Source organism: Chamaea fasciata, unplaced genomic scaffold, assembly GCF_029207755.1.
Source record: "Chamaea fasciata isolate MVZ Bird 193981 ecotype frontalis unplaced genomic scaffold, bChaFas1.0.hap1 SCAF_8, whole genome shotgun sequence".
Classification (NCBI taxonomy): Eukaryota; Metazoa; Chordata; class Aves; order Passeriformes; family Sylviidae; genus Chamaea; species Chamaea fasciata.
In genome coordinates this window covers 34,186,015-34,202,602 of record NW_027094093.1, presented here as the reverse complement: position 1 = coordinate 34,202,602, position 16,588 = coordinate 34,186,015, and the positions used below count along the sequence as shown (strand labels likewise).

The window sequence follows — 16,588 nt, the reverse complement described above, 5'->3', positions numbered from 1 at the left end:
TCACAGTTGATGGGAACTCTAAATTCTATAACCTCTTACATGTCAACAGTTCTGATGTTTCCTTGCTTATAACACACTAAAAGGCAAAGAAAAATTGTATTCAGCTATGATGGAACTATTCCTTAAACAGTAAAGTAAGTCAGAACTGGTTGCCATTGAGTGCCTGTTTTCAGAAAACCCTCTCAGATTTTACAGGTTTATCTTCTAGTAGAAAATACATTGAGTGTTATGGTCAGCTTAGAAAAAATTTTATAAGGTCTTTTTGTTATGTAATTATTTTTAATTTTTCTTTTAAAAGAACTTTATATTTTTATAGTTAATGTAGAATTTTAATGGTTAATGTAGAACTGGACATATTTGTCCAGTTATTCTGGACTTATTTTTTGTTTACTTCAAGTGCATTTTCGTTTGCATATATTTGTACTTTTCATTGCTTTCTTAATTGATTTTTTAATAACTTTCTCTGCATTTCACAATATAATATGTGTAGCTTTTACAGCTTTAAATGGTGCAAGTTTGTGTTGATGGTGACCTAATGAAAAGTTAATGCAGAAGTCCATTAAAAATACAGAGTTGCTCAGAAATAAAAATAGTGACAGGACAAACAGCTACCTGAATCTGTGAGTGTTAGGCCATTGACAGTTTCAACTTTACACCTATAAATGGTAATAAAAGGAAACCCAGTTTTTAGAAACAAATATATTTTGTCATTCTTATTTAAAGAACATAAAAAGAAGAGAGTCTAATATTTTTGCATTGTTACTGATAAGGTGGGCTTATTTTTAAGAAGTTTGAAAGAACTAAGCTTTTAAACCTTCTGCTTGCAGAATCTTACTTTTTTTTTTTTTTTAATAAAAGAAAATTGTACTTGAGTCAATGACCAGTTTTCTTTTGTGCAGTGTTCCAAGTGTAATATTTAATATTTTGTGCCACACACTTAACTTGGCTTCTTCCCTGTTAATGCAGTGTGATGAGACAATTCAGGCAGTGTATGGTAATCTGAATCTTCTTTAGCTCATGAAAATAAAGTTTCATCTTCATTCTGATGTGTGTCTAATCCAATGAAGGCAGGATAAATTGTCTGGCCACCCACAAACATCCAAAAAAACACAGAGGAAGCATTTATTCATATATCTGTGCTTAGGAAATGGGGTTTGCTTCCTGGATATCCAAAATAAGGATGACTATTAGGTGCGTTTTTCATTGGTGGGGAATAATAAAGATGATGAAAACAGAATATTTTTTTTAATGTAAATCTCTCCATTTATGTTAAGGCTTTTATATGCCTTTTTATTCTGATTTTAAGCTTAACTTTGATCAGAAAAAGGGAAAACAGATAAAATAGGATATTTTCTGTCTTTAGAGAGACTGGAGTGGGACCTTTGACATCTTTAATTTGATGCCAAAAGTAAAAACAAGGGTCATAGTTTATATGAACCAATATGATCTCAGAACTGAAGCAAAAGTAAAATTATTAGTTTTATGGAAAGCTTTGGGATTCATTCAGGGCAGCAGTTTCTGATGTCCCATCCTCCTTCTCCTGTCAGCCAGGTTTGTATTTCTTATTGGAAACATTACACAATGGGATTCTACAAATCACAGAAATTACAAGAGCTTTTCTTGTACTGTATCGTGTGTGGAACTGTGGCAAAGCTGCCTCTGTAATGAGTGCCAAAATTGAGATTTCTTTGGACTTTGGCTGATTTCTCGGAAATGCTATGAAGCTCTTTCAAAAATACCCCATTGTTATTTGAATGTAGTAGATGTGGTTCATGGAGACATATGGAAAGAAGGGAAAATAATTTCAGGCCTAAGCAGAAAGGTCTTCTTGACCAGAGGGTAACATGGTCTGCACTAGAGTTCAGTACTGGGAGGACTATTGGATAGAAAATTGAATTTTCTAAGTTGTTTCTCCAAATACTCAGTATTAGTCATCACATCTCAGTGAGCTATGCAATGTTCTAACAGGAATTTGAGATTTGCCTCCTCTATGTCAGCACTTTCCAGGTAAAAAGATGCAGAAAACGAGGTAAAGCTGTTAAGGATGTGCTGGTTAAATGTGACAGCTGCTCTGCTCTGCCTTTTCACCTCTATCAGTAATTGGAGTGATTCAGCAACAAAGGATTATCATTTACAAACTAATTTTTGTGATCAGATATTCTCCTGTTACATTTATGATTATTACTATTGATGTTAAAGGGGGGGGGGAAAGGTGGAGTTCTGTTACTGCTTACTAAGAACAAGGACTAAGGATTAAGGAATGTACAGTAGGTAAAGAATGCTCCAATGCTTTTTCTCCCTTTTGTTCTCCCATCCTTTTCCAAAATATGTTGGCTCATTATTTTGTGATACTGTGACAATGGATTATGATCATAATAATTTTGTTTATTTTTTTATATTTTATGGTTGGTAGTGTTAGCAATAATCCATAAATTCTCTTACTGAAATGTTTATTTTAATGCCTTTTCTTTTTTTTTTTTCTTTTTTTTTTTTTTTTGTAATTTTTCCTGTCTCGTCAGTCTATTTTGATGAAATGAAATGCTGTTAATTTTATGAAAGGGTATTAAACACAGAGCATCAGGAAATGTATTTATTTTGTTCTGGATGTTTTCTAATAACTTGTGTTCCAGTAAAAGAGCCAATTTATATTGCTTATGCAAAGAGTAGGGAAAGTTACATTTGTTGCTTATTACTTTAAAGTTTGACATGTCTTTATTTTAAAAGCTGGAGGTTGTTTTTTTTGACAGAAGTCCTTTCATTTCCTTAACACTGACTGGGCCAACAAATTCTAAGCAAGCTGGGCTTGTCTTCGATCCACCGTCACTGTAACTGGTGATAAAAGACCCTCTGGTGCTGGGGATGTTGTCACCATAATTATTCTCAGGACATTCCACAGCAGTTGTTCTGTCAGCCTGTGCAGTGGGGAATATTTTAACTGGCAGTTTCCCAAGGGTGAGCACTAACCTGAGCATCTCTCCTTCCAGTCCCTAACCAAGACATCCCAGGGGTGATCGCACTGACCTTGTTTGAAGACTACATCTACTGGACAGACGGGAAAACCAAGTCCCTCAGCCGTGCCCACAAAACCTCAGGCTCGGGCAGGCTGTCCCTGGTTAACTCGTGGCACACCATCACAGACATCCAGGTGTACCATTCTTACAGGCAGCCCGATGGTAATTATTCCGTCTCTGCTTTCTGAGCAGCACATTGATGTATTTAACTGAGTAGCCACGTGCTGAGGTACTGCATGCTCATTTATCTGCTTGCTCATTTATCTGCAATGATTGCTCTGTTTCGAATTGTGGAAGTTTTCAAATTATCATTTTTTGAACATGTATCTGTGATTCATGTTTTAAAGCACAACCGGTGTCAAATTCATCCAAGAAAACTTGTTCAGTTAAGTGGTAATTTGTATGCTCAAAAATTAACCCAAATGCTGACTGAAAGTACAAAACTGTTCAGTTGCATTACAGTACATGTTACCATTTTTTAGGAGGGGAATGTTGTGTTGTGAAAACTTTTAACCTGGTTCTTTGTAAAGTGTTAATATTGCAGAAGAATACTGCTGGACTGAGAGAATGTCAGAGAATGTGAGTGGTGTGATTGTGTCTAATCTGCTGGTATCCCTGTATTTGAATTGTAACTGAATGCTATTTGGCAATTGACCTAGATAAGCTATTTTTTTCTCTCATTATAAAAGAAAAAAAAAAAAGAAAAATAGACCTTTTTTTCTTTCTCTCATTCTTTCAGTATTGAGCTTACAGCCATGGTAATAATTCATTTTTGCATACAACAGAGAATAGCTTAAAGGCAAAAGGAAGAGGTTGCCTCCATGGGTTTTTGATTTTAGACGTTGCATTGTAAAGACAGTATATGGAATGCAATTTTCTTCCTCCATAGAGCAGGTACCCTGAAGTGTGCTGAGATAAGAGGCTCTGATCTCCCTCCCCTGCTCTGTCCACAGTGTCCAGACACGTGTGCACGCTGAACAATGGTGGCTGCAGCCACCTGTGCCTGCTGGCCCCTGGCAGGCTGCACTCGTGTGCCTGCCCCACCAACTTCTACCTGGCCGCGGACAACAGGACGTGCCTGTCCAACTGCACCGCCAGCCAGGTACAGTACTGCTGTGGTGGGCTTTTGTTTGACTTGTGGTGGGCTTTGTGCTCTTCTCCTGCCTTTAAACTGGGAGTGTGGGGGTTTCTTACCTTCTTTTCTTCCTATTAGAGCTGGGGTTAATACACCGGAGTCGCAGTTTCATGTTTGGATTTGGTGTTTATTAATTCTTATCTATTGCACGGTCTCACGAGCCGTGAGCTCTAACTAGCAAGATAGAAAATGGATGCTTCTAACTCTTTCCAAGGTTAAGCATAGACTCTCCTTAAGCATAAACTATCCAATAATGGGATAACACCTATAGTATTTAAACTTTTTGACCCAATAACTGACCACCCAAGGTTGGCAGTGTGGACCCTTTCACCCAATAAGAAAAAAACCACCCAAAACCATGAAGAAGAAGGACTTAGACAACACCCCAAATCCTCCGTCTTGCCCCATATATATTACTATATACTAAAACCTTAAATTCTAATTTTTCACCCTGCGAGATCACACAATACTATTCAAACTGCACACCCACAGCCCCAGGTCTGTGGGCTATCGAGTGCTATCACTCGATTTTGGAAGCCTGTCCCACAGCCTCAGGTCAAATGCAGTGCTTGCTTGAGGGTCAGTGTCTTTTAGCACAGAAAGCCTGAAATTCTCAGCTTCCAGGGTTCCAACAGGAGTGCTGGCACCCAGGGAATGTGGGAGCTTTAAAAGGAGCTGAGCACTCAGGGGTGCACTTAGAGGGTTTCGTCTGCAAGGTTGTTAGTGGGAGACTTGCAAATGGCTTTTTCTCCAGAGAATGCAGGACTTGTTCACTTTCAAATGTCAGTTCTCCTGCCAGTCACCAGAACAAATGCAGCTGCTAAACCCATGAAAATAGCCTTGAAAAAACATTTGTCTGAAATATCGAAATACAAAGTGTGTATAAAAGATTCAGAATGCATGAATGAGTTTTTTGCATTAAAAAAAAAAAAAAAAAAAAAAAAAAAAAAGAAAACAAGCTCAGTCCAGTGAGAAAGATTGGAAAATCATAGGCTTGTGTTAAAAAAAATCCAGTAGGTAAAATGGTAAAAAATTCATCAATTAAAACACTAAACTGTATTCCCTAATACTTAAAATAAACATTTATTACTTAATTTTTTAAAATATAAGGTAGAGAAGTACAATATACTAATTACTCACAAGAAAACCACTTTGATAAAAGCCTGTGGAGTGTTCTAACCAGACAATTAATTGGTTGAGTGTTATAGTACATATGGCCTTTAAAAGATTTCTACTGGTCTGATTTTCTAGTACCTTTTTATTGGAGTTGTGCTAATGACCTCTTACAATGTTCTATATCATGATGCATGATAATGATTTCCAGCATTAAGGAAAAGTTTCACTCCTAATATTTAGGGAGCCGTGGCCATCTTAATAAAAGAGATTATTTTATTTTTTTCACTCAAACAATAATCTTATTTAAGAGATCTGCCCACTGCCTTTCTGTTTCCTTAAGATGTAAATCGCTTTTAAAATGGGGAATTTCTTACAAATTTTCTCCTGTGTTTAACTCCTCAAATTTGGCTTAAAAAAAAAAGTCACTTTAAAAAAAATTCCTGTAGTGACACTAGAAGCTGATTCCACAGTGAATTTATACACTAACTGTTGTCTGAATGGCTCCATTCCAGTGTAATTAATTCAGTGGTAGTATGAATTCAAGAAATAGCATCACGTCTTGGATACTTGAGGAGCAATATTTTATCACTTGTGGATTCCACAGAGTGGAGAGCAGAATTATGTAAAAGTGGCAGCTCCAGGCAGGAAGTTAGAGGTTGACATGGGTTATTCATCAATTTTTTTCCAGTTTTGCAATCTGTTTACTGTTTGATAACTCATCAGTCTGATGGCGTCAGATGAAGAGATCAGTGAAAATTTTGTTTCTCCTTAAGATTTTCAGATGATGCTTCCAAATCAGAGCTGCTCCTACAGTGCCATCATTTTTGACAGCACATTCACCGTTAGCTATTTCTCATGGAAAAAAGTAGGATTGTCCATAAACTGATCTTGCCTCTCCCAACCATCCTGTGATGGCTCATCTGGCATGAGAAATTCTTTACAACAAATCATATTAGACTCTTGAACATCAAAACTCCATCCACTTAAGACCCATATGACCCTGATCCCTGATTTTGCAGGGTTTTGTCTTCTCAGTTTAGAAGGGAATGCAAATATTTTCATAACAACATCTAGGAGTTAGTACCTATTTCCTGGAAATAACTTCCTGATGCCATTTTGTCAGCCTGAAGTCCCTTGTGGTGATCAGACCAAGTAGAGAAGACAAAGAATGACAACTGTCTGAGTTTCTGTTTGTCTCCTGCCCTTGGCAGCTTCCTGCTGAGCCCCTCTGAGCTGCAGATCTGTGTGGGGCAGTAACAGCTGCCCTTCAACCCGTTTCACTGCAACTCCCTCCAGGTGGTACAGGGATGATGTAGCTCCAGCTACAGGTTCTATAACATAAATGCCATTGAAACTCTAATTTTTCTTGTTAGAAAAGATAAACTGAGCTGAGGCACCAAATTTAATATGCCATTTAAATACAACTTTATTGAATAATCAGTGATTTTTCAAATGTGAAAAACGAGCTGCCCAGTGACAGAACATGAGATGTCTTGCCCTTCTAAACTTTTTGTTTTCCTTCCTTTCTGTGTTCATAGAGACACCAGGTAGGAAAAAACAAAATTTCTTAAAACCTGACTGATAATCTACCCAGATTTTTCTCCTTGACATGAGCCACATAATACTCAGTTTTTAGGTTTAGCCATAGAAAATTACATCAATTTGTGCTGTTTGTTTTGTTTGCATTCCTCTTTCAGTGAGAACAAAGGTGCGGTCACTTGAGTAGAGAGTAAATGCACAACCTTCTTACAAAGGATTTTTCGGTTTTTTCTACAAATATTTTATCCTTTTGAAGGTCTGGAAGGCTTTACATTTGGTTTGTTCATCTAATTCAAACAATGTAAGCAATACTGTACACAACACCACACATTAAGGCTCTTTTCTGTAACTGTGGATGTTTGGGTTTACCTGGAAAAATGATGTTGTCTGCTTCAACAGTCTAGAGAAACTAAGAATTTAAGTGTTTGCTTTGAATAAGACCTTCAAGAATGAAATCACAAAATGCAGCGAAATGCAATGAGTAGTTTGTGTTGGGGCATTGTAAGCCAGCATAGCACAGTCATTGAAGCTACAGTGATTTTTATCACTTTGGCCATCTCAGTGCCAAACATCTCAAAAAAAAAAAAAAAAAAGATATTTAAAATACAAGTTTTGTAAAATTAGCAGCCAGGAACTATCAATGCAACAACACCTCAAGCAGCGAAGCTGATTTTCATAAACCGTGCTATTATTCCTGCTTATAAGGAAAAACTGCTTGGGGAGGATTCAGGCAAAGCAGTCAGGTCCACACATCACACACACCATGGCTAGTTCAGCAAAGAAAGGCAAGAAGGGCTTTTGTGTGTACAGCTCCAGCAAGGTTTATTCCAGCACTCCAAAGGGATCAGGAACACAAGACCTGGCCATGTGCTGTGCACAGGCCTAAACAGGGGTCAGGAACCAACGGTCTGAGGGCACATGGGGTATACAAAGGGCAGGGAAAAGGTCAGTGATCTATAGGGCCAGCCGCCTGGGATACCATACCCAGTAGGGAAGCAGGGAAAGGAGAAACCAGAAGAACCAGTCGCATCAGGAGAGCACAAGACTGAGGCACACCAAACAGTTGCAAGGCATCACGGGGGAAGTCTTCTCCTCCAGCCTGGCTGGAAAACCCTATGGTAGATCTTTACAGGGCAGGACCCTGAGAATTCCCCTGAGAGGTTTGAGGGATTCCACACGTTAACATGAGAGTTTTTATTCCTGCTGGCCTTTCCTCCTTGCAGTTCCGCTGCAAGACAGACAAGTGCATCCCGTTCTGGTGGAAGTGTGACACGGTGGACGACTGCGGGGACGGCTCCGATGAGCCAGCAGAGTGTCGTAAGTGCACACTGCCTTTGTGCCTACAGGGTCCAAACCAAACCAAATCATTCAGCAAATTTAGGAAGAGGATTATTTTGGACACTTGTGCAGCACTCTTTTATGTTCCTTGGTCTCTGAGTCTTTTAAGGTCTTTGAAAACTCATGCATGTTTTTCATCTTTTAAACCTTTACTTCATCCTGGTTATTCTTTCGCCAAAGATTTTCTTTTTGAGGCTGTGCTCTGAGGTGGTGGAATTCTTTGCATAAATACAAATTTCCGACAGGTTTGTTTGTTTTCAGGTTTTTGGGGTTTTTTTTTTCTGTGTAATAAAAATGTGGGATTCTAATCTCGTTTGCTCGTGTTTTGTTGCAACTATAGAAGTTTAGATGCACATTTTTATTTACTGCAGTTTTTTGAGCAACAACAGTGTTCTCCCTGTGATCCTTGCTTTCCTCCCTTAAGCTTTGATTTAAAAATATATGTTCTACAATCTTCTGGTTAATTAACAGTTAATTTGATTTTTTTGTATTGAAACCCCTCACCCCTATTTTTACAATTTTATGATTAGTTCTCTTTTCCTGCTGAAGAGGCCTCTGAAGCAACTTTTAACATGTGTAATCCTTCTACATAAGTTTTTTTTTTATTTTAAGCTACTCTCTCTTTATATATAATATTACTATAGAGGTACATAATTGCTCATTATTTCTAATGACAGTGGCTGGAGAAGGAGCAATGTTAGGCCCTTCTTGGGAAATAGAATTACAGTGGGATAGCAAGTTTCTTAAAAGAAGACTTGAACTCAAGCATTTAGATCCTAAATTACAGGTCTCTGTTGAGTTTTTGGTAAGCTTCAACCTGCAGGGGGTTTTCATTCTGTGTCATTAGCACTCTAAGTAGAGCTGCACAAAATAAAGATACCAGACTTTGAAATTAGTCTTGCAATCATATGTGTACCTTTTAATTCCTAATATATACTCAGATTGGGATTATAAAGGAAATACAGGTGTATAGATATTTTTGATTAGTCCATGGGTTAAGAACAGCAATAGTGAGACTTTAACTATTCCTCTGGTAATATTCATAAGCAGTTTTGTCCTTTCCCAGCTGAATTCAGATGTCAGCCAGGACGTTTCCAGTGTGGCACTGGGCTTTGTGCTCTTCCAGCCTTTATCTGTGATGGAGAGAATGACTGTGGGGACAATTCTGATGAACTGAACTGTGGTAGGTGCTTGGATACACTGCTGGCTTCAGAAACAGGCCAAACTGGTTTAAATGTCGTGTTTCACACTCTGTCAACAAACGGCATTTTTCTTCATTTATCTTTGAAGTCTTGAATTTTCTCAATTTTTAATCATTTTAACTTGTTGTTTTTATTTTCTTTTGATTTACAGACACACACGTGTGTCTGTCGGGGCAGTTCAAGTGCACAAAGAACCAGAAGTGTATCCCAATAAACCTGAGGTGCAATGGCCAGGATGACTGTGGTGATGAAGAAGATGAAAGAGACTGTCGTAAGTGATGCTTGGAGAATTTTGCTCTGTAGCTGGTTTTAAACTGGGAACTGGAGTAAAACTCTGTAAATGACCTCTATCTAAAACAATTTGAGAACGTGCAAACAGTTAATTCACAGGACTGGAGTGCAATGCTTCATATACAAAAGAGCAAACTAAAACACCATTTATTAACTCCAAATTTAAAGTCATTGCAAAGAAGAGAGGAGTATAAACAATTTCAGGCATTTAATTGGGTTTTTGACAGAGGTTGAAACATGTATTTGACTCTTGACCACCTCACAAATGACTCATCTTCCTGAGGCTTTCATCTGCCATGCCTTGCAGCAATGCATTTCAATGGAAAAAGATGCTTTTCAGAATCTTTTGTGAGAAAAGCTGTAGATCCAAAGCTCCTTCTACATCCTTTTTCTCTCATTGATTATTTTTACCTTTTCTGTTCCCCTTTCTCTGGGGATTTCATTAATTTATCTATGTAAGTGGATTTCCATTTGCTCAGCTTTTAGTGCAACTCATTTTTCATACATTTATTTTCACTTTACATTTCTTAGATATAAGAGGAGTAAACATTTTCAGATTTATCCTGGAAATTTATTTAATAAGTTTGTCTCTGATCATTTTGCAACAAAGATGATGGAGCTGCCTTGAAATGTAGCTCTGTCTTTTACTCATTTCACTGCTCAGATCTGCTGCTGATTTGAGCTTCTTGTTCTGGATCAGCTTTCTCAAGGTTTGCATGTGCTGCATTTCTGCAAAGAACAAATCCTGCTCCAAGGGGAGGAAGGTTGCTAAGGATAGAAAGGCTTTGTTGATGGTCATGTTTAATGGCTGTCTTCCAAACTGCTCAGGAGAGATGCAAAAACAAGTTTTGCAGAAAATATTTTATGTTGGTTTTCATGTTGGGTTTCTTTAAAAACTGATTAAGAGGGATCAGGTAAACTCCCATGAAAGAAAAGGGAGATTACTTTTTTTTTCCCCTGGGAAAGAACTGTACATGGTACATGGAAGGTTCCCAAAAACCTTGAGGTGTAGCTGGCAGAAGTGAAATCAGAGCAGCAGAGTCTACAGCTCAGGGACTGTGAGTTCATATTGACTCCTGGCACAAGACAGGGAACAGGTGAGATTTTTTCTCACTCTAATGCCACCAGTCTGGGTTCCATAAAATATATTTTTTTTAATCTCTGCCACTGTTCTGTTTTGCTTACCAGGTGACTTTTTCAAAGTCATGTTTCATACTGAAGGCTTGCTATATGTACAGTGAAGGTCACTGTGCTGGTCTTCCTTATAAAGATCTGGGAAATCCCCTGGTAACAGGTCCTAGCTGAGGATCAGGATTATTTGTTGTGGTACAGTTAGGAACATACCCAAGCCAATGGAAATGTGACACTGAAAGAAATAATACACCAACTTTTAGCAAACCTAAAATTGTTCATTTTGTGAAACCTGTGAAACAAGAACAGTAGTATCACAGGGAGCAAATTGCTTTCCAACAGGGGTAGGAAAGTGTGTTAAAAGCACTACAGAATTCCTTAGGTAACGGTGGGACAGACATTCATGTGGGAAAACATTATCAATGGTTTCCTGTTTTCCCCCTGTGGTCAGTTCAGCTTGAAATTATTTGGAGTGCATATACTCAGTTCTGAAGAACATCTAGAATCACATGGGTGCACTGAGGATCTGTTTTGGTTTTAAATGGCTGTTCTAAGATTAATACAGTCAAAGTTTAACTTAGAGCATCCTTAAAGAACTGGCTGAAAGCTCAGCTGCATCTTTGCATCTTTTTGTTGCTGCAGAATTAATTCAAAAATTGTTGTTGTAAACTGAGAAAGTGAAATATTTGTCAACCTTTTCTCAATATTTACCCAATTTAGCAGAGCACAGAATTTCACAGAAATTGGGCATAATTTTGATTCTGTTTTTGATCAAAGTATCCAGAGCTGCCTTAATCTTATGAAATGACACTCACAATTTATAACTGGCAGTTTAGAAAGTTAAGGAATAAAGCTTGTCTGATTATTGCTAAAGTGGATTGATTCTATCAATGATAAGTCTGTTTGCTATTAAAATAATATCAAAATAGACACTTTAAAATGATATTTGTTTTACCTTAATGTTTATAAAAAATATTATATAAGAAAATGACAAAACTATAAACAGTGTAATGTTTATATGAATGCTCTTTTATTTCAGATATGACATAAATGGTGCTAGAGATATCCAATTTCTCATTCTTGAATCCTTAACTTTTTTTTTCTCTAAAACACGTATTTTGAATAATAACAGGAATTTCTAACTTTGATCTGGAATTCTTGTATTTAACAATAGCTGAAAACAGTTGCTCTCCAGACCACTTCCAGTGTAAAACAACCAAACACTGCATTTCCAAGCTGTGGGTGTGTGATGAAGACCCAGATTGTGCAGATGGGTCAGATGAAGCAAACTGTGGTGAGTATGCCAGTGGTTCTGAATCTGTTGCTGTGGTTTGACACTTTTAGGAAAAGGAAATAATCATCCCAATTTTTGTATCCTCTGTCAGTGTTTGATAATAGTTATCTGGAAACGCTCTGGCTTATCCAGTTCTTACTGAATAGCAATATTTGTATGAGTAGTTCATAAAATTCCTATTGTACCACTTCTTTATTGGCAGGAGCTGCAAAAAAGGCTCTCATTTGGCATTTAGAATCACAGCAGTGGCACAGAATGTAGTGGCTGTCATAGGATATGGTGACATTCTTTATTTTTCTCTCAGTGTTATCCAGTTTCTGTCAGTTCAGTCTTCACTTAACTGCTGCTGAAGTTCATAAATAGTGAAAATGCAATAATTTGCAAATCCTGGTAGTTAAGACTGATGGTATAGAAAAGTTCAGAGCAGTTTCTAATTTGGCATGGCCAACTTATCTGTGTGAGCTCCAGGGACTTATGAGTCAACTCTTATTGTTTTAAGTAGTGAAAATAATAAATATAAATATTGTGCCTGGGAAATGGATTACAGACAATCAGAGGCAGAGGAATTACTGCTGGAAAATCCCTGGAGATGGGTGTCAGTGCAAGGTGCACACTAACCATGTGCAGAAACACTTGTGTAACTTCCAAGGCTGGTCTGTAAAGCAAAACACAGAAAAATGTTCTGAGGTGGAAGAGAACAAGACATATATTGAACATTCAAAACTCTCACCATTATTCATCCACACATCAGTGAATGGTTTGATGAAACACCTGTGTGTGCACAGGTTTGTCTCTGGGACAACAGAGTGACAGAACTACAGGCTACAGTCAAGGACAAAGCACTGAGTTGCTTTTCCATGGATGTGTTTTAAATAACTGACACAGGGTCATATATAAAAATGCTGGAGGTGGAAAATATGCCTGGGAAAATGAACTCTCTCAACACTGAAAATCCAAGACCATTGTTTGAATTGCCAGGATGGGGAAAATTATTGCTCCTGTCAACTGGTGAGAAGTTTACAGTCCGAGGAATCATTTGTCTTGAAGAAACAGTGAATGTAAAGGAAATGAAGTTTCATATGCACTTTTGGGCTGTTATTGAAGCAGCCCTGCCCGACTCACTTTCTGCTCTACGCCACAGCTACTTTGTCCTCCACCATTCCACATCACCTGGATCTCCAACATGTTGTGACTTTCCAATTGGGACAGAATTCCAAGCTTCCAAACTGTGGATTTACATTTTGGCCAGCCCGTGCACACCCAACTGATGTGGCACAAATGGTCGTAAAATAATTCATCTGCTAATGTCCTCAAGTCACAATTTATTTATTTTAAAAAGAGAAAAAGAAATAAAACTGAGATTAAATAAGAAAAATTATATTTAGAATAAGATTTATTTATTTATAAATTCTATTTAGAGTAAGTACCTCACTCTGAGCCATCTTTTTACAATAGAAAGAATAAAAATTACTCAAATGACTAGACAGGATAGAGAAGCAATGTGTGCAGTCCCAAGCTCAACAGGTTTTTAAATCACAACATATTCAGCTGGAGGTGCTGGTTCATACCTGAGACTCTCTTGACTTTAGTCCTGTCCCTGGCAGTGAGTGTGTAGAAAGGAATATGTGAGCAAAGAAGGCCCATACTGAAACTTCCCTGGATATTCTCCCATCCTCCAACAACTTCAGAATCACAAATATTGTCAGTCAAATATGTCTCTGTATACAGTAATTCATCATAGATTTCACTCTCTTTTTGCCTTTGTGAAGTTTTCACAACATGCTGCAGCGAGGTGCTCCACAGCTTAATCACACCCTTCCCTGAAAAAACACCCACATCTTTATTTTTAATCTCCTGGCTGCATACACTGCTCATGGTTTTCGTGTTGGAGGAGACAGAATAATTTATCCATAGTCACAATTTCTGTGCCAAACACTGTTGAGTACACATGGAACAGCTAGCCCTTGACAAGAACAGGGTGTATTTAATCACATTTTGAAGTTTTCCATATTTTTAGCATTTGAAATATGGTTAAATGACCTTACAATGGCAGTAATTTCAACACAGTTTGGTCTTCTGCATTTTTTTTTAAAGTTAAAGATTGTTATTTTTATGGACAAAGTTTGATAGAATTAAATTCTAAAGCTGCAGGCTGAGTATAAACAGGATCTACATATGTTGATGTAACACTAATTTGTTAGTGTTTGGAGTTCATTTCTAAAACGTCTGCAATGCAAAACTTGTGTAAAATAATCCATTTTTGCTTGAGTGCTGCATGGCCATATGTAATTGCTTAGTCAACTTCTGCTGGTGTGTGTTATTGGAGATATTACACCAAGTACATTTGCTAGAAGCAGTGCAAATGTATTTAGTCTTCTGTGGTTGCTTTCCAACTCAGACAGCTGAGATAAAATCTGGAAATGTGTGTTTCTTTAGGAGTGTCTGGTGTTTCTCAGAGAACAGGAGGTAGAGTTAATTGGTGCTAACTGTCCAGGCAGTTAAAGAAAGCCATTAGATCATGCTAGTCCTTGCTCACAGCTTTGATACTTTACGTCAAGATGGACCAGTTTGAGTTCGTCTGAAGAAACCTGTGTGTGGTCTTTTGAAGTGATTTTATAATATTCTGTAAAGGTTATGTGTGTTTCGGTCTTTATTTTCCTGATGTATCAACACTGGCATGACTGCTTTCTGCCTTCTCACTTCTTTTAATATTAATTTTATTTTAGCAGTGAAAGTAAAAAGTAGGCTTTTTTCCTACTTGATAAAGAACATTTTCCTATAATTTTTCTTTGAGGCATTTGAAGGGTCCATTATATAAACTTCCTTCAACAAGCTTATAATTTCCTGTATCCAGCATGGGTGACAGCCTGCCCAGTTCTAGCACAGACAGCTGATCCCAGATCAGAAGCAAATTCCTTTTAGTTTTGGATTGTATCCTGCTTAGACACAAAGGCATACACATGAAAATATATGGATTTAAAATCCCCAAAGGAGAGCAATGCATACAATCAGTGGTTTCGTTCACATTTGAATCAAAATGCTTTTAGGGTGCATATGGGCTTTTTCGCCTTGTTTTGTTTTTGTTTCCCCATTCAGGCCTTCATCCTGTTTTCCTCTTGCTCTTTTAGAAGTATTTCTAACATAAAATCCTAGTTCAGTATGCATAAAAAAGTGAACCCCAACCCACCAGCAGCTGCCTCAGGGGATCACACAAATTTCTAAGGGAGGGCTGTGCCTGCTACAGTAGGTCAGTGAATATCCTAATAACAATTTGAAGAGAACAATATGAAAATGGGGTTATCAGTGCCTGCTCCTCTGCCTTTGCAGCATTTCTACCTGAACTTTCACACTTTAAGATGGTCTCATTTTAGGAAAAATGAGAAAGCAATTTAATGTTGAAGGCGGAGATGGCAGAAGGTGTGTGGGGCCCCGTGTGCTTTTCATGGTTCCACAATTCCCAATAAATAACATTCAACTCTTCTGAGTTGAATGAGTCCATCGTTCTCAAAGATCAGATAACTGCTACACAACTTTCCCAAATTTCCCTCTTTGTTATATCCCATCTCTAGTATCCCAGTGTTTTCCTCAGTTCTCACTAACGTGAAGAAATAAATACACAACAAGCAAATCTGGTTTGTAAGACATTGTCAGCTGTAAGCTGCTAAATGAGATCATTCAACCCAGAGGAAAAATAAAGTTTTCGGACTTGTGAAGAAGGGAGAGCCTTACAAACATTCAAAATATTTTGTATTAAAAAACCAAATTATATTCCTTTATGTTTGGTAATAGAGTAGGAAGAGAAAGATTAACATTCAAGTAGCAATCAGAGGTTAAGGTTAAATTAAAAAAAAAAAAAGTAAATTTTCTTCATATGTCTAGAAAAGGAAATGCTACAGAATGGATTTAGCATGCTTGAGAACTAAATAATTCTTTATGAAGAATAAGAACAGATTTATTACATGTTCAGGTAACTGAAATGAATGGGTGTCATCTCTGGCTTCTGTGTATTACTGATTAGATCTCGGTATTTCTACTGAATGTGGAAGGATAAATAGAATATTTATATGTTGCCGTGATGTTATCTGTCATTAGTGTTACAGCTCATTTTGTGGGCAAATACTCAAGTGGGAGATTGCAGACTTTACTGGAAGTATTTTAATAAACACAGGATGGATTTCAGATTTGCAAGTTTATCCTTTGCAGAGCTATGGAATGAAAACACAAGAGTGACATAAGTTTGGGAGGAATATTTTTTCATTTTATGATGTTAAATATTTTTAATTGTTTGCCAGTGCAAGTATTTGAAATATCATGATCAAAGTATCAAAGACTGTAATATTGAAAAACGTAATGGAAAAAAACACTTTAAGAGAAACCTTCTTGCAATTGTGACATAGGCAGAGGATAAGGAACAAACACAGAAGACAGAATTGCAGTGACCAGATTTTTGAGTGCGCACAACTGAGATGCAACACCAGTCTTGACACTCAAATGTAGTTTTGTCAGTCTAGTTCCTGACCCACACCTAAAA

General features: G+C 37.5%; 1 protein-coding gene across 1 annotated transcript in view; it reads left to right on the top strand.

Moving 5' to 3' along the window:
- LRP1B (LDL receptor related protein 1B) overlaps positions 1-16,588 on the top strand; it is a 474,351-nt gene that overhangs the window by 388,561 nt on the left and 69,202 nt on the right. The window contains exons 60-65 of the mRNA XM_066190543.1: positions 2,985-3,173; positions 3,965-4,113; positions 8,025-8,118; positions 9,206-9,322; positions 9,493-9,612; positions 11,938-12,057. Coding sequence (XP_066046640.1) covers positions 2,985-3,173; positions 3,965-4,113; positions 8,025-8,118; positions 9,206-9,322; positions 9,493-9,612; positions 11,938-12,057 — 789 coding nt within the window. The remainder of the gene's footprint in view (positions 1-2,984; positions 3,174-3,964; positions 4,114-8,024; positions 8,119-9,205; positions 9,323-9,492; positions 9,613-11,937; positions 12,058-16,588) is intronic.